Source organism: Triturus cristatus, chromosome 4_2, assembly GCF_964204655.1.
Source record: "Triturus cristatus chromosome 4_2, aTriCri1.1, whole genome shotgun sequence".
Lineage (NCBI taxonomy): Eukaryota > Metazoa > Chordata > Amphibia > Caudata > Salamandridae > Triturus > Triturus cristatus.
Genome location: NC_140586.1, coordinates 561,351,362 through 561,370,750, shown reverse-complemented (window position 1 = coordinate 561,370,750; position 19,389 = coordinate 561,351,362). Strand labels below are relative to the sequence as shown.

Sequence of the window (19,389 nt, the reverse complement as noted above, 5' to 3'; positions counted from 1 at the left end):
ACTCTCAGCATTTAACAACGAGGGCAATGAGGACGCGGATGGCACCCACCCGGTTGACACATAATGCGCATGTTAGTGGCCTCGGATCACGGGGGATATGATATTGGTGGAAGGGAATTACCAGTTGTTAAGAACTGCAACATAGTTGTAACCTGATGTGGAGGACCCCACCCCCCCTTTTGCCTGCTAAAACGTTCACCGACATAATGCTGCCCCATAGAAATTGTATGAGTTTGAGCCCCGCCCTGACGCACTCCCTCACTGCGAGGGTGGCAGCCCACCGTCCTGCACACAGTCCAGAAAAGATTATTACAATTCTTATTCAATGACAGCCCCCTTATTATTTTGTTTTAAGTATGTTGTTAGGAGATGTTTATTGAATAATATATATCTTATTGGTGCATTCCCATCACTTCTCCTTCCTTTCTATTGTGAAACACGGCTGTTGGGTACCGTAGCGACTGTACACGGACTTCCACTAAGTCTACTGACGGCGTATAAGTCATGCATATTCCTATTGTTGAGAACCAACCGTGCTGATGCATGGAGCTAGTGATTTCAATTGTACACTGGCAACAGTGCTACAGGAATGTGAGCAGGCGATCACGGCATTGCAAGGGTAATCAGAAGGAGTTCTCCAAAGGGCCCCAAACTGGTTCAGAAGGAAAGGAGTCCCAGCCCCCACAACCGAAGGCGTCACAGCCTCCTAAGGGCGGATGTCCCCATACGGGTCCCCCGAGGTGTTACCATTGTAATGAGGTTGGTCACATTGCCCCAAGATGCCCTAAGAAAACCCATGCACCTACGAGTGCTCCGAAACTGGGGACAGTGAGTGTAGCGTTGGGTGAAGAATTAGTTTCCGGGTTGAGGAGCAAGCGGTGATGACCCTGGTTTCACTAGGAGACCGAGAGATGGTCCAGGAAGCCTATCTGCCGGAGAACACTACGAAGTACCGGCAGTGGGTGACCATCAATGAGAGGAGGGTGGAGGCTCTTCGTGACACAGACGCCAGCGTGACATCCGTTCGGTGTCAGTGGGTGTCAGAAGAGTAGGTCGTTCCCAATGCACTTAACCCGGTAGTTGCAGCAGACAACTCTGTGCGCCTCTGTAAAGTAGTGCAGGTAACCTTTGAGTGTGGGGTGTCTCAGGTCCTCTGAAGGTCGTAGTGAGTCCGTCCATGCCTGTAGACAGACTGTTGGGAAATGACCTAAAGAGTTCCCCGTGGAAGGAGGTGGAACGCCAGGTTCATTTGGAGATGTTGGGTCAGCCTGAGTGAGTTTGTGTGACTACTCGGTCCATGGCAGCCGCAAGGAGCAATCAAACGGACCTGGAGCTTGAAACAGTGGCCCAGGTGCCTGCTAGGAAGAGAAGGAGCAGGGGGCGCGGGAAACCTGCCCCCGCTGTTTCCCCGGTCCAGGAGGAGGCAGAACCTGAGGGGGACGCCCTGGAGCTGACAGGGGAACAGGTAGCCGAACTGGGAGATCTGCCCAAGCTGACCCATTGGCGGCAGGATGGAGGTCCCATCAGGGAGGAGTTCTTCAAGGAGAAGAGAGAGTGCCCTTCTCTCATTGGTCAGCAGGCCGCAGATCAGGCAGCAGGTGGAGAGTCCAAATCACATCTCATCTATTGGGAAGATGGATTGTTATACAGTGAGCCTAAGGTCGCTGAGCCCGGTGCAACCCGTGTGCAGGTGGTACCGGAGCGCTTCAGGACCTTCCTAATGGGTCTTGCTCATGGCGTGCCTCTCGCAGGACATTTGGGGTGTGACAAGACCTTTCAGAGGCTTGTCACCCACTTTTTCTTGCCCCAAATGAGGAAGCATGTCAGTACTCATTGTAGAGTTTGCCCGACTTGCCAGGCAAGTGGCAAAAGTGGAAGAAAGTGCAAGGCTCCCCTCCAACCCTTTCCTGTGGTAAGCACCCCTTTCGGTGGGCATCAATATTGTGGGGCCACTGGAAGCCAAGACAGCCTTAGGCAACAAGTTTATCTTGGTCTTGGTGGACCATGCCACCCGGTACCCAGAAGCAGTACCTCACCAGACAATCACAGCCCCAGTGGTGGGCCGTGCATTGATGGGGATCTTTTCCCGTGTGGGATTCCCCAGGTTGGTGGTCTCCGACTGAGGTACAAACTTCATTTCGAAGTATATGAAGTCTTTGTGGGACGAGTGTGGCGTAACATACAAGTTCAACACTCCGTACCACCGTCAAGGAAACGGGTTGGTTGAGAGATTCAACTGAACGGCATGATTATGGGCCTTGCGGAGCCCATGAGATGTAAGTGGGATGTCTTTCTGCCATGCCTGTTGTTTGCCTACCGGGAGGTCCTGCAGAAGTCCTTAGGGTTCAGTCCCTTCGAGCTCCTGTACGGACACGCTGTTAGAGGACCGCTGAGTCTGGTGTAGGAGAGTTGGGAGAAATCCCCAGGGAAAACTCCCCAGAATGTGTTCAGCTACATGCTGGCCTTCCGCAACCAGACAGAGCGCTTCAGGAAACTCGCTCAGGTGAACCTGGAGGCTAGCCAGGAAGAAATGAAAAGAAGGTACGACCAGAATGCCCCTCTGGTCAAATTTCAAACTGGTCAGAAGGTATGAGTACTGGCACCAGTGGAGCCTTGCGCGCTCCATGACAAGTGGACTGGGCCATACGAGGTGGTGGAGCGCAAGAGCGATGTCACCTACTTGGGGAACTTGCAGTCTCCAAGGAACCCGTTGCGGGTCCTGCATGTGAACCGCCTCAAGCCACACTTCGAGAGGTCTGAAGTGGCGATGCTCCTGGCTACAGATTCTGGAACAGGGGAGGAGAATGACCCTCTTCCCGATCTCCTGGCAGCCAAGGAGCAAGACGGGTCAGTGGATGGGGTGAACCTCTCGGCCCACCCTGACCCCCGAGCAGCAGAGGGACTGTCGCCAAGTGTTGGGACAGTTTGCCTCCCTGTTCTCCCTGACGCCCGGAATCACCAATTGGTGTGTCCATGATGTGGACACCGGGGACAGCCTACCAGTTAAACAGAAATGTTATAGGGTAGCGAACAAAGTCAGGTCCAGCATTAGGGAGGAGGTTTCCAAAATGCTTGAGTTAAGGGTGATTGAGCCCCTCAAGCAGCCCATGGGCTAGTCCTGCGGCCCTTGTGCCAAAGGCTGCTGTGCCCGGTGCCACTCCAGAACTCCAGTTCTGCGTGGACTACCGTGGGCTCAATGCGGTCACGAAGACCGACGCCCACCCCATCCCCAGAGCTGATGAGCTCGTGGATCGGTTAGGAGCTGCCATGTATCTCAGTATGTTCAATCTAACTTCCGGGTACTGGCAGATAGCCTTAACCGATGGGCCAAAGAGAGGTCAGCGTTTTTAACGCAAGAGGGGCACTTCCAGTTCCGTGTGACGCCCTTTGGGTTGAAGAATGCCCCAGCCACATTCCAGAGACTGGTCAATCAGGTACTGTCCGGGCTGGAGGAGTTCAGCGCCGCATACCTGGATGACATTGCAGTGTTCAGCTCCAGCTGGTAGGAACACCTGCAACACCTCTGCGCAGTGTTGGAGGCTCTGCAAAGGGCAGGCCTCACTATCAAGTAAGTGCCAGATAGGGCAGGGTCTGTGGTGTATTCGGGACACCAGGTGGGGAGCGACCAGGTGGAGCCCCTACAGGCCATGATAGATACCATTCTGGATTGGGAGCCCCCCACGAGCCAGACAGAGGTTAGAGCCTTTTTTTAGGACTCACCAGGTACTATCGCAGGTTCGTCAAGGGATATGGCACCATTGTTGCCCCCTTGACAGGGCTGACTTCGCAGAAGCAGCCCCGGAAGGTGATTTGGACCGAAGCCTGCCAGACGGCGTTTGACGCCCTGAAGACGGCCATGTGCACCAGTGCTCAAGGCGCCTGACTTCTCCAAGGAATTCGTGGTGCAGACAGATGCTTCAGAGCATGGAGTGGAAGCAGTACTTTCACAGATAAACGACGAGGGCTTGGACCAACCCGTAGTCTTTCTTAGCAGGAGACTACTTCCCAGGGAACAGAGGTGGAGTGCGACTGAAAGGGAGGCTTTTGCTGTGGTCTGGGCGCGGAAGAAGTTGATGCCCTACCTGTTTGGGACTCACTTCCGGGTTCAGACGGACCACAGGCCCCTCGGATGGTTGATGCAAATGAGGAGGGAAAACCCTAAGCTGTTGAAGTGGTCCATTTCCCTACGGTGGATGGACTTTACGGTGGAACACCGTCCTGGTGCAGAACACGCCAACGCTGATGGTCTGTCCAGGTTTTTCGCCTTAGTGAGGAGAACTCCCAAGGGGATGGGTAGTTCACCCCACTTTTCAGCTGGAGGGGACACGTGTTAGACTTGGCATCTTTTCACGTGGTTACCCCTCACTTTTGCCCCTACGTCCTGTATTTTTGACACTGTGCCGGATTACGTTTTTGCTGGTTTTGACGCTTCGGGCACTTTGCCACTGCTGATCAGTGCCAAAGTGCAAGTGCTCCCAGGAGAAATTGTATGTGATTGATTATCCATGATTGGCAGATTTGTGTTATCCGTAGGACCCTAGTAGAGTGCACTACAGGTGATAAGGCTGATAACTCAAATGCTACTAGTGGGTTTGCAGCACTGGTTGTGACCCCACACTAATAGCGCGGAAACGATGTCTTGGGCCTGCCACCGCCGTCCCCGTGCGCAGTATGCCGACTGCACCGACAACCTGGCCGGTCTCCACACCTGCCAGGCCTGACCTTCCCTTCTCATGCACGTTAGTCGCCTTTATAGTAGGCCCGAGGTACCCCCCTGGTCAGGGTGCAGTGCATGAGGAAGGTAGGACATGTCCTAGTGTGGGTGACATGTCCTGGTAGTGAAAGACCGCCAAATGATCTTTCACTATTGAGGGGCTATCTTGCTCGATAGGATAGAATGGGGAAGGCTGCGTATCATGGTTACCCGCCTATCTTCCCATAGGAGCGAGATACGGAGTCGGAGTCTGGTACCCCTGAACTAAGGATTCGATAACGCATCTTTTAGGCTGGATGTTTTTTTAATTCTGTGTTTGAAAGCACTTTTAGAAAGTGGCTGTTCCCGTGTTCGACCGTTCCATGTGCCTCGGCCTGTTGTGTGTATTGACCGTCTGGGTTTGTGAGTGACAGGGTCTGGTGTGATGTGCATGATCCCCGGGAGGGCCGGATGAGCCTGTGGTGGGCTGAATCGGCCGATCGAAACCTAGAGTGGTGGGAGAAGTAGCGCCCGGGCCTGAATAGGGCTGTAACTGCCTTCCACAGAGCTGGCTCCACCTCCTGTGGTGCGTCTGAGGACCCTGGCACATCTGCACAAAGAGACGAAGATGTGTCCTGGCTAAGGGCACCCCGAACTGGTTCGAGCTGGGTCCTGGACCCCTCACACAAAGAGATCAAAGCCTTTATGGGGTATAAGTACACCAACCAAAACCCCTGAGAATTAGACAAGTCTGAATTGACTACCTTTGTGATCGAGAGGAATCCCTGCCGAAGGGGAACAGCAGAAGAGACTCAGGAGAAGACTGCCCTTGCTGTGTGTCTGGGGTCGGCCTGCAGTTTGTTGTTGCCACTGAAGAGCGGATGAAGGGACTCAGCTGTGAGTTGTGTCCCCCTACTTGAAGACGGACGTTTGCTGAAGTGCAGTGTCTGGCTGAAGGAGAAGCGTCTTCAAGGACCAGAGTAGAGCTGGTCTCCGGTTACGAAGTCCCAGGCCCAAAAGGACTTCACCACCTGCACCCCTGAACTTCCGTGCTGGGAGTTCCAGTCGAGAGGAGGGCCTGAAACTGAGAGCAAGGCCTTTCTGTCACCGAGGAGCTGTGTAAGCACAAGAGGAGCGGAATCTGCTTTTCGTTCCCAAAGGAACCGCCGACGTTGCAAGTTGCCGGAGAAGACATCGCTCTCCCCTGATGCCGTGCATCGTCATCACCATCTCTGTCCGAGGTATTGTTGCCGAGGGTCCGTGTGACTCTGCATCTGCGAGTATCGCAGGCAGTGTTCAACTTTGGACTTTGTGGGTGTTGTTGACGCAGAGGTAGCCCCGGGGGAGCTACCTGTTTCTACTACGTAATCTTGATTCGCAACAAGCTTTCTAAGAAGAACCTTTCAACCTAGTAACCTTATTTATGTGAACTCTTTTTGCTGTGTTAATCTTTTTAAAAGTTTAGTAAAGATTTTATTTTTCTAAACTGGTGTGGAGTCAGTTTGTGGTGCTATCGCTATATTACTGTGAGTGCTGGTACAAATACTTTACGCATTGCCTTTGAAGATAAGCCTGTCTACTCGAGCCAAGCTACCAAGGGAGTGAGCAGAGGTTATCGACAAGCTTTCTTACTCTGACTAGAAGCAAGTGTCCCTATTTGGTCTGAGGTACCTACCGCTGCCAACTAGTGACCCCCATTTTTAACAAGTGGAATGGCGTAGAGTGGAGTGTCGTAGAGTGGAGTATGCATGGTGTGCTATTGCAATGCCATTACAGTCAACACATGTTCAATTCAAATTACCAATACGTTTGCACATACAGTTTTACTGATATAGCACCAAAAAACAACGTGTGGAAATGGCATCACCTAGTGTATTGATTTGTTTTGATCATATTAAAATATTTGTTTCTGCCACACTTCAGAATTACAAAAAAAAAAATGCTTCATTTGTGTTATCCAAACTAGGAAATATTCGGAAATATTTGCACAGTTCAGTCATAGTCATTTAAATGTTGTTCTGAGCTAGAAAGTTACCTTTACTTTCCAAATGTAAAATTCACCTGACACACTCAGAGTGACAAACATGGAGAGCAAGAGGGGAGTTTAAAGCTATTAAAACAAACATCACCAACTTAAAAAAAAAAAACACTTTCAGTGCTGGAATGTTTAATTTAAGGATAGGCTGTTCAGAAATAAGAGTGGGGTGGTATGGGGCAAATTACAAGGAACAAAACTAATGCAGTGCCTCTTTTCCCACTACCATTTTGGTATGAGATAGGGAGTGGCAGGAGATCGGCATGTAATACAAACAAACATAAGGCACTCCTGCTGCATTATAAAATCATCAATATGTGATGGGAGAAATGCTTGCAATTTGTCTAACTACTGGCTGAATTACTCGGGGTAGCATTCCAACCCATTGTTCTTTTGCCCACCATGCCACCTCAGTTTGGACCCAGCCATATGCAAGTCAGTATTATGGTCCTCAACATGTTTATAGTACAATGTTTCTGCATTCAATATTTAAATATATCGCTATTTTTAAATTACAGGTAAGTATGACAATCGAGTACATATGGTGGTGAGAGCGTGATGTGCACACACAAATATGTGGAGTTTGTGCCAGTTAGTTTATGTTATGTTAAAATGCTTCTATAGCTCGAACAGTTACCCACTTGGGGCTTTCCGGCACTGTCAATGACAGATAAAGTTTCTCTCTCCCAGCTCAGGTTATTCAAAACAACCACATCTTTAGTTGTCAGCGAAATGTAGGTGGCGATGTGTAAGATCTCAGGAGTTCTGGCAGAGCATTCTACAGCTTAGAGCCGAGGAACGTAAAACAGCGACCTCCCATGTGAGTAAGTTTGATCTTAAGGATAGTGCACAGAGAGAGGTTGCTGGAACGCAGATAGTGAGTGGGCTGATGCAGTTTTATCAGACCATTGATGTGGTGGGGAGTGGTCCCTGCCCTTGCTTTGAAGACATAGCACAGAGCCTTGAATTGAACATTCTTTTTAACCCCTAGCAAGTGGAGCTCGCAGAAGAGAGATGCAAAGGAGGCATGTTTAGGCAATCGATAGATCAGCCTTGAGTCTGCAATCTGCACTACCTGCATGTGTCTCGGAGGCTTTGTCAGCCCCCAGGTAGAGGATGTTACCATAGTCCAGGTGAGATAGAAAAAGAGCCTGTATGACAGTTCTTCGGGCAGATATGGAGAGAATCCAGATGAATTTCTGTAGCCATTTCAAAGCGGCAAAGCAGGTTCTGGATACTTTTGCCACCTGCGGCTTCATGGATAGCTTATTGTCTATCAGGAAGCCAAAAGTTCTTGACTTTGGAAGCTGGGTTATGGATATCACCCAGCGCCGCTGGCCAATGCTGTGGTCCTCAAAGCATGACATGGATGAAGCGCTGCATGAGAAAACCTGGAAGGTTTGACCCTTTAGGAATGAGGATAGCCAAGCCAAAGGCTTTCCCTGAATCCCCAATTGTGTCAATCTCCCTATGAGCATGGCATGGAACACAGTATCGAAGGCAGTGCGTAGAATCAATGCTGCCGTCTCGCCCTCATCTAGGAGCTGACTGAGGCGTTTTGTGACACCCAGGAGAGCGGATTCGGTGCTGTGTCTTGTTCCAAACCATGATTGAGAGTCATATAAAAAAGAAAATTGAACCACCGCAAAAGCGAAGAGTTGTCTACAGATATGCTTTTCTGGAATTTTAGACAGAATAGGAGCAAGGAAATGAGTCTATAATTAGACCAATCGGCAGGATCCAAGTTGGGTTTCATCAGAAGAGGAAGAACGGTGGCATGTTTCAACACCTGATGAATGGAGCCCTCCTGCAACGAAGAACTGAGGAACATGATGTCCGGATCTAAAAGACAAAGCTTGGCAGGAGGAAGGGGATCAGTGGGAGAACCAGATTTTAAAGATTGTACCAAAGAAAAAAATAAAGACAGGTCCAAGGAATCCCACGAGTCGAATGTTTGGCAGATAGGAGGAGAGTTAACCGAAATCGAAGCATCAACATCAGGGAGCAACGGAGCGGTATCAGTCTGAAAACAATTTCTTCCTGTCAGCAGAGATTGCTGAATATCCTGCTCTTTACTCACAAAGAAAACTGTCTTTTCCTCGCATTGAACCTGAGATAGTAGAGCTGCAGGAGCAGTTCTGCTGGGATCAGAGAGCTCACTGACTATTCAGAAAAGCTTTAGGACAGTTATGGGCCGTGGTAATCTGATCAGAAAAGAAGGTGGCACAGGACATTCTGCAGCGGCTATGGTAGGGCTTTAGCACCGATTTGTATTTAAGCTTACCAGTATCATCATAGCTAAGTCTCCAGACCCTCTCCAGTCTCTTACAACCCGTTTTCATAGCTTGCAGTTACTCAGTAAACATGGGGCTGGGGGTGAAGCCTGGCGGAGCAACGAGTTTAAGGGCAGAATGTGATCTAGAGAGCTGTGCAGCCACTTCTCCATTTGAAGCTGATTAAGCTTGACATCTCCCAATGAGTCAGGTATTGAATTCCTCAGATGATTGTACTACATAGTGCAAGCACAGTACAACAAGAGGCCTTCTGCAACTGCTTTGAGCTATGTCAGTGTTACATCATATCACCACCAAGCAGGCAAAAATGATCACTGTCCTGGCTGATGTAGAGAAGCTGACAAAATGCTAGCTGGGCCCTCAAACTTTATGAAACCCTGTGACTGCCTACATACTTTGCCTCTTTCGAAGCCGCAGAAATACCAGCTTATGTGACAATTTTTTGGCCTGATTCTGTTAAAAGGCTTCAGACATGGTAGGTGGAAGATGTCTACGGAGCCCGCATGTCGCTTATGTAACTATCTACCAGAATCTCTAATCCACATCGTGTGTATCTGTGAAAAGCTTTCCAGACATAGAAAGGTTTGCTTAAGGCCGATGTTTAGAATGCTCAACATTCGGTCCTGTAACGAGGCAGTGGAAGAGGGAGAATCTACGCAGCTGACGTCAAGATATTTTTTTTAATTCTGATGACTGTAACAAGCATTCTAGGCCTCTGTGATAACAATAAATCTTATGAATGACCCATCAGGCTGTAAATTAGTTTGGTGGTGATGCTTCCAACATCCAACATCTCGATCTTCAGCATTTGGGAGACACCCTTCCATTAACTGATGGGCTCGGCCTGAACTTCATTATTACAAACTATGTATTTAACGACTCTGTGATTTTTTTGCCTTCCTTTGTCAGGTTTTATCAATGTAACAGATGTGAATGTATTTTAATCAAACAATGCTTCATATTCAGTTTTAAAACGATTCTCAAGGTTTTATATTGCTTTTTAAGTCTTTCCGAATGAATTCTTCTCTTCTTTCTATTGGAGTGCTTTACTCTGATCTGCCCGTCAATCTTGGTGATTGGCCACGTTTTAATGCAGAAACCCATATGGTAGAACTCAGGGAAAAAAGTGCTCTTTAAGCCGATTATTAGATGCTCCTAACTGCTGTCTGGGGCTGGTTATAGTTGCTGCTCCTTAGCGATTAGTGTTGAGTTTTCTTATTGTCATAACTTTGTGTTTTTGCTATGGTAATGCGATTACAGCAATGATTTTAATTAATAGTGGTACATTACATCTATCTATCTATCTATCTATCTATTTATATCATATCACAGGAGTGCTTTCAAGCAAGCATATTACAGATGTTGTTCGGGTAACAATGCCAAGTCATACACAGCGTCGTGAGGTATGCGTCATGGGCACTAAGTGGCAGTGTACTGGTAACAGGGAGGGTTTGACTATGGACGAGACTGTAGAATTGCAAATGCTGAGTGCATCAGCGATCGGATTGAAGTTAGATTATCTGACCATGTCAGCATGCTCTTTGCATTTCTGTGCCACTTACTGGGGATCTGCCATAAGGACTTACATCGAGATGCCTGTAAGGAAAACTGTAGAAGTAATGCTTCTATTGTGTTTACTTTAAGAACCTGGGAAACCAGCCTTTACTTTATTAGGAATTGATTATTCACATTCTTACTCTAAGGGGGCGCATTCATCTATAGCCTGGAACATCGGCAAAAGTTACTTGTTACTGGCATTTAGTGACACTTTCGATTATTGTGGTACTTGACTTATTAGTAGGTTTTTTTGTACTCTCATTTATTTTATAGCTAATATGCAGGCTAAAGCAGAGTATGCCTTTTAATTGTTTTAGGCAGGGAAAGGGCACATTTACAACATCTGCCAGATAATGTATTATTAGGAAGTTATCAGAACCTCAAGAAAATATTTGCTCAGGTTATCAACATTTTGTCTAAAAAATTAACATCGCTGTAAGGCCAAATGAGGTGCTAATCCTCAGACACAGAGGAGTACCAATGGCAATTTTCGAATATAAATTAACATTTTAATTCTTAAGAATTTTAAGGAACAAATTATACATGGCTGTTAAGTAGGACCCTATTCACCAAAGGGTGAGACTTATAGAAATGTGGGCTGAAGGAGAATGAAGCCTAAAGATTGTAGAGAAAAGAAGGTAGGCAGGAATTGCTCTCTTATTAGAAGTACTGTTTAGATCAAGCAAAGACAAGAGGAAAAACTGGCCTTGCTAAACCGGACTGTTTTATTATGAAGAGGACTTCCAGAAAGACCAATATAAAATAACATTCTGGCGGCAATCAATTTCTTTAGCAAAGGACTCTGTGGTCACTTAATTTCCGAGATTGTCTGCACTTGCTTTGTTTTGATGTTTATGTCATAAATAAAGCAATGAAAACAAAAGATGTTGCAATGAGGTTTAACCCTGGACATGAACTAGCAATGCATATTTACCCATGTATCACTGATGAGAATGTTGCAAATATTTATCCTGAAAAGGTGGCAGAATATTGAGGAAGCATTTGTAGTATGAATTCAACCTGTGGCACTTTGTGTGAAATCAATCCGGGCTTAAGGAAAGGATCAACTTAGGCTAGAATTCAGTCATATGTGTGACTAGAGCCTACTGCTGTTGTTAAAAATTCACAAAAAATGTCAATGTATGTGAATTGGCATGATCAAATTGTTGTCCCTTATTAACTCCGAATCATAATAAAGTACACAGAAAAAGAAGGAATAAAATCAAACTTGAAACCCTAATTCTTGGTTTTATAAAATTCTTTTGCCAGGGTCCTTTATAATGTTAGCTACATCGTTTGTAAATAATAATATTAAATCAATATATTAGTACACCTTATTCTGATTTGAAATGACCGTAAAATATTTACCTCCACAGTTGTGATCTCTTTAACCATCAAACAGATTTAAAATGTCCATAACATGTTTCATAGTCTTTCTCATTTACAAGTGGCAGAGATTAGAAGAATTCAATGGGTGAAAATCTCTTTCTCAAAAATCTCTTCGCAATCCCGCGTGGCTGTGCGAATTCTATATGTCACGAGCTTGGTACCCCCTACATTGAGGATAAAAATCAAACTGGCCCTACTCTTGCTCTGGCGTTCCATCTGGGCCAAGGATTCTGCCCCACTAAATCGACTGATTGAGGATTGTATAAAACTGGATCCAGTGCTTGAGAGACCTTGGCTACCGTACGTTAAAACTTCACTGGAGAAGATTGGGCTAGCTGATCTTTTTTTCTCTCCCACATCCTGTCGGGGTTTCCCAAAGGCTATACTTACAAAGAGGTTTCTGGCCAAAGCTACCTCAGACAGAACAGCTGCGAATATACTAATAGACACAAGCCAACGGTGTGTATTCACAATCAGGTTACCCTTCGGGATCGTATCCAATATTATTGTACTTCATATTGTACTTTTGTGATGGACTGATAGCTTGAGATAAGTATAAAGCTCACTGTAGGGAGACCTACACATATTTTCTAGGGAATGAGTAACTGTACCAGGCATTTCCAACAACTGAGTGATAGGGTTGCTGTGCTGCCTCAGCAGGAATGAACAGGCCAGGTCTATAAATAGATTTTGTAGCAGGAGCACAGGGCAATGTAAAATGCAGATACCAATTAAAAGAAGCCTAAATACCCACCTCCGCCTGTCATGGCATTGTCCCAGTCCATGGAATGCTATATCTTTTATGAGATGATCTTACAGAGTACAGTAACAATGTCACAGTAATGTAACCACTTCCTTTCATTTGATTTCAGGGAAAACTAAGGATAATTTGTAACATTGAACTTACTTCATTTTGTTGGCAAAATCATGCACCTGCTGGCTTTTTAGATTCACTTCTTGATAGGCTGTGTGCAGCTTCTCCTCCAACTTCCTATACTCTGTTACAGACGTTACCTTCTGTTTTTGAAGTTCTTGTTCCAGTTTTGCAATCTGTATGGGGTGTAGAAAAAAGAAAATTAGCAGATGATTTTTTCCCAGTCATATTTCACACTGGTAGAATGAGTCTTGATGACGCCATGAATGCTGTAGCTGCTAGTGAGTGTTTAAAGTTCTCGTAAAAAGTCGCTGATAAGGTGATTGCTCTAATCATCCACTTTTGGGATCAAAAGGCTCCAGTGCAAAAAGAACAGTAAATGGGCTGCAGATTGAGCACCCCCATTCCGTGAGCTATGTACATTGTCCTGCCAGAAATAATCCCCTTTTTCACCTTACAGGCTGAGACAGAGTGTATTTTCAATGCACCAACGATCAAGGAGCTTGTGCCTGCAGGAGATACAGGGAAGGTCCAGATCTATCTATCTATCTATCTATCTATCTATCTCTCTCTCTCTCTCTCTCTCTCTCCTCTTTCAGCCTCCTCCTCCTCTCTCTCTCAGCCTCCTCCTCTCTTCTTGAATTGCGCAAGAAGATGACGACCTGGCTTTTCAATTAACCAACCTACCACAAGCAGAGCCAGACAGGTTCACACACTCAGTGCCAGATATTGTGCGTTACAAATACACATAAAACTCCCCCAAAACGTATTTGCCCCAGCCTGTAAGGCTTAAGTGAGCTTTTGAGGAAGCTGTACCGTAACTCACTCTGCATTTTGCCGATTACTGATCCAGCAGCAGCTGATCTGACAAGCTGAATGAGGAGAGAGCACGACAAGAGATTATCCACTACCAATCTGGCAGGAACGGATCTTGTTGGCCATAGCCATAGCTAGATGGGAAGCAGTGGACGAGAAGAGGTCAGGAGAAATGAGAACCTTTTTTACTGGTCTAATAGCAGCTAACCTTATGTTCTGGGCCTGGTGATCTAGCAGACAAACCAGTGACTTCCAGAGAAGTGGATACTACAGATGTCCCTTCGCATGACAAAGGAGTAATTAGGGTTTCAGAATGGGGTGTTTTAATTTAATGGGACTGGCTATTTCCCGACCAACATTAGTAACAAGGGAGAAGTAGTTTTAAACGGATGAGCATTAATCTCAGATGCTTTGATGCGAGAATATCTGTAATCAGCAATAATGGCTTTTGTTTCAAAAAGGTTGGAAATTAGTGGTCCACTATAGATAATTTTCAGGATGGTGACACAAAAATATAAGGTGAAGTGCCTACTACTAATATTTATGTGTAGTGCAAAGATCCCAAATAGGGTAGGCTTTAAAACCCATATGACTCAGAGTTTTCCCAACATAGAACATGCTTGAATAATGTAAAAACAATGGTTAAATGCCCTGCGGCAGCAATGCACATCATGCTGACAGGCTGGAAAGAAAGAAGGGCCATTGGGTTAATAATTGAAAATGAAGGCAAAGGCAACATCCGGTAAAATAAGCTAGCAGCACTGACCCGCAGGAATTTGGTGAAAGCATGATGTGCATGAAAGTTCTGAGGATGCAATCTTCATAACATGCACAAAATAGCCTTTATTATTTTCTCTGTCCATGGCGGACTCACATACCGTAATGGCAACAACTTTTTTGAAAAGTCTAAAGTTTAATTAATGCATTTAAACTTCTAATGGTGGCAAGAGTTCTGTAGATCCCAAACAGCACTGAAGTCAATACCTAACTAACATCTTGTTTATGCGATCAATCATAGATCTCAAACTTTATGGAGAGGCGTGGTGGGGTGAGGGTGGGTTGGGAGTTTCGCATGGCCACAGGTGAATTTCTCATGTCGCTTAAATCATCTAAGGATATGTATTCCCCCTTCAGGATGGAGGCGGATGAGTGCTGTTTTGGCAATCCACATTATTTTAGTTTATTTTCAGATTTATTTATTTTTTACATTTCGGGAAAGCATGAGGAAAGAGTAAGAGAAAAAATAAAACCTCTACTAGCTGCTATAGGTGAGCCCTGAAGAAAATCCTGATTGACAATCTAGGTCATGAATATCAATTTGACCACTATAAGTCACAGCACAATATTTCTGATTTAGAGGCCAATGGATAAGATGTGATTATTGAATATCGAAGGTTGTAATGCTCTTATCAAGCAATATAGAAGTTTGCAGGTTGCCTACCTACAGAAAACACATTTATTGCCTAAGGATACTCACGATTTAATGCAGAGCACAACCTAATGGAACATGGTTCTCTTCTGCTCAGCCTCGTCTTTTTCACTCCAGCAAACCCTGCAAAAAACTGATTGTCCACCTGGTTTTCTTTGTTACGGTCTAGTAAAAGGCCAGCACTCTCTTGGGGTCCAACCGTTGGAGTTTCTTCTCTTCCTTAGAGGGGATAGTCGGAGCACAGAACACCAGCAAGGTGATGTTCTGACCAACATGGAATGACGTCACTACTTTAGGCAAGAAGGATGCCCACGCATGCAAACCCAAACCTGCTTGTCTGGGGAGAAGGTAGTGTACAGTGGGTTGACACGCTCCCTCGCACACCGTGGCTAGGTTATTCCGTCGAGGAACTCTGTCTTGAGGGTGACAAGCAGCAAGGAACAGCTGTGACGCTGCTCAAAATTAGTGTACATTAGAAACATAAGAACCAAGTTAAAGTCCCATTGTGGCATGACAAAGGAAGAGATAGGAAACAAATGGTGAAAACCCTTCAAAAAGCACATATCAACTAGAGACTTAAAGAATGAGAGCTGACCCAGCAACCTCAAAAAGGCCAAAAGAACGAAAAGGTACTCTTTTAATATGGCCAGAGCAAAGCCTTGCAAGCCTAGGGGAAAAAACAAATAACAAAACGTCAGATGACTTTGCCTGAAGGGGACCTATCAGCAGAGTACCACACCAAGCCACAAATTGGTCCCAGCGACAGGGACACCTGGCTGCCAAGATGACATCAACCACCTCCAGAGGTCGAAGGTGTTCAGCTGATGCCACTTAATCTCAAAGCTGGACACCGCAAATTCCCGGGTGCAAATCCTGGACGGCAGCCTGATCGGAAGACAGATGCTCAAACCCCAGAGATCTAGATACCATACTCTTTGTGGCTGATCCGAAGCCACTACGATGACTTGGGCCTGGTCGGTCCTGATGTTTTGAGAACTCTGGCCAGGAGTGGTATCGGCGGAAAGGCTAACAGGAGTCCTGAGTTTCACTCCAGGCTAAACATGTCCTCAAGCTAGAGACGCCTTGGAAACCCCAACACGTAGAAGTGCTGAGATTGTGCGTTCTCTGTGGTGACAGATTAAGTCACGGTTCTCCCCATTCGCAGGAAGAGACCTTGCGCCACCTTTGGGTGTAACTGCTAATTATGATCCTCTAGGCCCAATGACTGAGCTCATCCACCCTGGCATTCAATGATCCTGCCAGGTGGTTCATCACCAGGAAAATTCCTTGGTGGCTCAGCCATTTCCAGAGGCACAGGGTCAGTGACCCTACCACGCCCTCGTTGTTCGTGACCACCAGCCTCCCGCCACTTGATGGATGGAAGGAAGGGTTTCAAAGCCAAGTGGATGGCCCTCAGCTCAAGAAGATTGAGTCGGGACTCCGCGTGAGATCAGAGGCCTCTGATCTCCACCTCTTCGAGATAGCCACCACAACCCAAAAGCAATGTATTGGTCACCACTGTCAGCTCTGGATGGGGCAGGGAGGAGAGTATGCCACTGGTTCAATCATCGTTCAGTAACCACCACTGCAAATATTTTGCAGTCTCCTATGAAAACTGAACATGGTCACAGAGGATCCTTTGATGTTGGGCGATTTGAAAGTCCTACTGTCTCTTTTTTTTGGTCTTTCAAATCGCCTCCAACAGTGTATACCAACTCTCTGTGGAGATGATACTGTTGACATATTTTATATGTTGTGAAGATTAATGTGTCATATTATATTAGGTTGTGAATGGTTGTATTGTATGCGTGGTTTGCATGAATGTGATATGTTAATTTATCCACCCCATGACCTTTCTGATGGGGCCAGCATTGATTTTGTAGATATTATTCCATAGATTATAGTAAGAATGTTTTTGATATTCAGCTTCTTTTGTACATATCAACAGCGATACTAATAAACATTGTAAACCTTAGATGATATATCTCTTGTTTTCTCTCGTACATGGTCCAGCCTGAGTGACTTTTGATGGTTCGATATCATGACGATTTAGTCTCTTTATAATTATTTAGAAAGGTAGAGCAAATTTTCTTTGCATTATTGTCTTGGTGTAGGCAGATCCAGCAGAGAAAGCGGGTCTCCACGATGGCAGAGTGCAGCCTTGGTCGAGGTTGAATCCATGCTGACTCTGCATCAGAGTACAAGTGTCTCTGTCTATGGAGTTGTCATCAGAATCGAAGTACTGGGAATTGGTGTGGAATGCACCACTGGTGGCAGACTGCTAGAGGGCTTGAAGGGTCCATCTGGTGCAAACTCGCTGGTAGTAATCCAGGTGGAGAACTCTTGGGTCATGGGGCTCACAGGCATGCCAGAGAGGGTCAGCAAGGATCCACAGAGTCGGAGAATGACTTCACACAATTCTTCGATTTATTTAGGTGTGGCAGTCGGCCCGCAAAATTACAGTTGTGCCAGAAAAGATGAGGGATCAGCTCTAAAGTTGAACAAAGGAGCAAGACAGGCATTTAGCACAACACCTGCACCTTCTCTAACAGAAAGGGGCTGTCCCGCTTACATTTCTTGTGTTTTTTACTTCGGCTTACCTGAAGACTGTGATCAAGATGAAGACCGACCTCAGGAACGATTCCTGCACATCCTGGATCTCAAATTTTGACTTGCACCAGTCTCATCACAGAGTCTTCAGGTGCTTGGTGATATAAAGTTGAGCTTTGCGGTCTCATATGGCCTTACGGTATTGATGCGCAGTCACTGCAGGCATTAGAGTTGTGGCTCTACCCCAAGCAGCACAGGCAAATCTGACAAGGATGAAGATCTGTAACAGACATTTGCAACATGCATCAGTCCTTACAGGGATCAAAACATTTCGTTTTGGGAGATGACATGTCTCTTGCACACTGTAAAGCAATTATTCGACCGAGGTAAGTGTCTCAAAGAGATGTAAGGATGCTCCGGAATCATATTTGGCAGTGCTAAAAGAAAGCAACTGATGCCAGCGTGCAGGAGTAGAACGGCGTCAGTCCAGAGCCACCAGATCCAGTCTGATGCCTGGGGGACATTCAAAAGGGGAGGAATCTGTGCTAGAAGTCTCTATGAGAAAATAACTTACTTTACAATAAAAAAAACTCAAATCCACAGAGAAAAGCAAAGGTTAAAATTACTTTATAGTTACTTTAGTACGTTACGTTTTTACTGACATTTTCACCCAACTATAACTTGAGCCATCTGCCTGCACTGCTAATGACTTCACACAGTACATCACTCATGACATGTTTTATAACATCATTGATAACATAAATGAAACCATCTGAAATTACATCATTGATGACAACACTGAGCATGGCGGGGGAACTAGTTATAGTTACTTTAGTTAACTATAACTGGTGAAATTCATTGGAGTCTTTCTTTTGTTTAAAACATTTATGTTTTAACTAACATTTTCACCTAACTATAATGTCACTTTAAACTTCGGATGTATATTTATAAATTCAAAAGACCGCCACTGGGGGAATGGATAATTGGATAGTTATATTTAGGTCTGCTTTTCCACAGGAAGAGCATTTTTTTGTTTGCTAATAACTTTGGCGCCGTTTGACAAATCTTCATGAAACTCTAAAAATAAAAATAAAATAAAAAAACTCAGCTACTTCCTGGAAAGTTTTGATGTGATCCATCAAACAAGGGATGAGAAAAAGAAGGTGGGGGGGTGTTCAAAACACATGCATTTTACATAGACTTTTTGGAAAGCAGTATTGCAAACCAGAATTACACCACATTTGACAGGAATCTAGATCTTTGTCCAGAGAGTGTGCTTTTTGTGATTTGATGTAAATCTGTTCAGTAGTTTTTGTTATATAAGAATAAAACATATTTGTATATTTGGACAGTTGAGTTCGAGAGTCTCCAGCGAGAGTCCCTCAAACTCAATTTAAAAAAAAGAACATTCTGATTGGCCCAGGGGTCTTTTTTCCCTTGGGCCACTTCCCTCTCTTGGGAGTTACACTAATTGCCTACCTGCAACATGAGAAGAAATGTTGCAGGCAGCCATTTCAGACCTCAGGGAGCTTGTTCCCCATGCCCCGAGTTAATTAAAAAAATATATATAAGTGGTTAGGGTAAGGATACCATGCCTCCCTAGGCCCCGAAGGACCAAACGAATTTAAAATTCAAAAACAAAGTTGCAATCCTTCGGCATGTTTAAAAAAATAAAAAAAGGTCACCAGGGGTTGCCATGAAAATGTAACTGGAAGGGGGCACGTGGCACCCCTTCCAGAGTCTCATCAAGGC

At 45.6% G+C, this 19,389-nt stretch overlaps 1 protein-coding gene across 3 annotated transcripts in view; it reads right to left on the bottom strand.

The window, feature by feature from the left end:
- Positions 1-19,389, bottom strand: part of CCDC18 (coiled-coil domain containing 18) — a 1,105,805-nt gene that overhangs the window by 561,923 nt on the left and 524,493 nt on the right. For all 3 annotated transcript variants that reach the window (XM_085602201.1, XM_085602202.1, XM_085602203.1), the window contains one exon: positions 12,876-13,018. In XM_085602201.1, the coding sequence (XP_085458327.1) occupies positions 12,876-13,018 (143 nt within the window). The remainder of the gene's footprint in view (positions 1-12,875; positions 13,019-19,389) is intronic.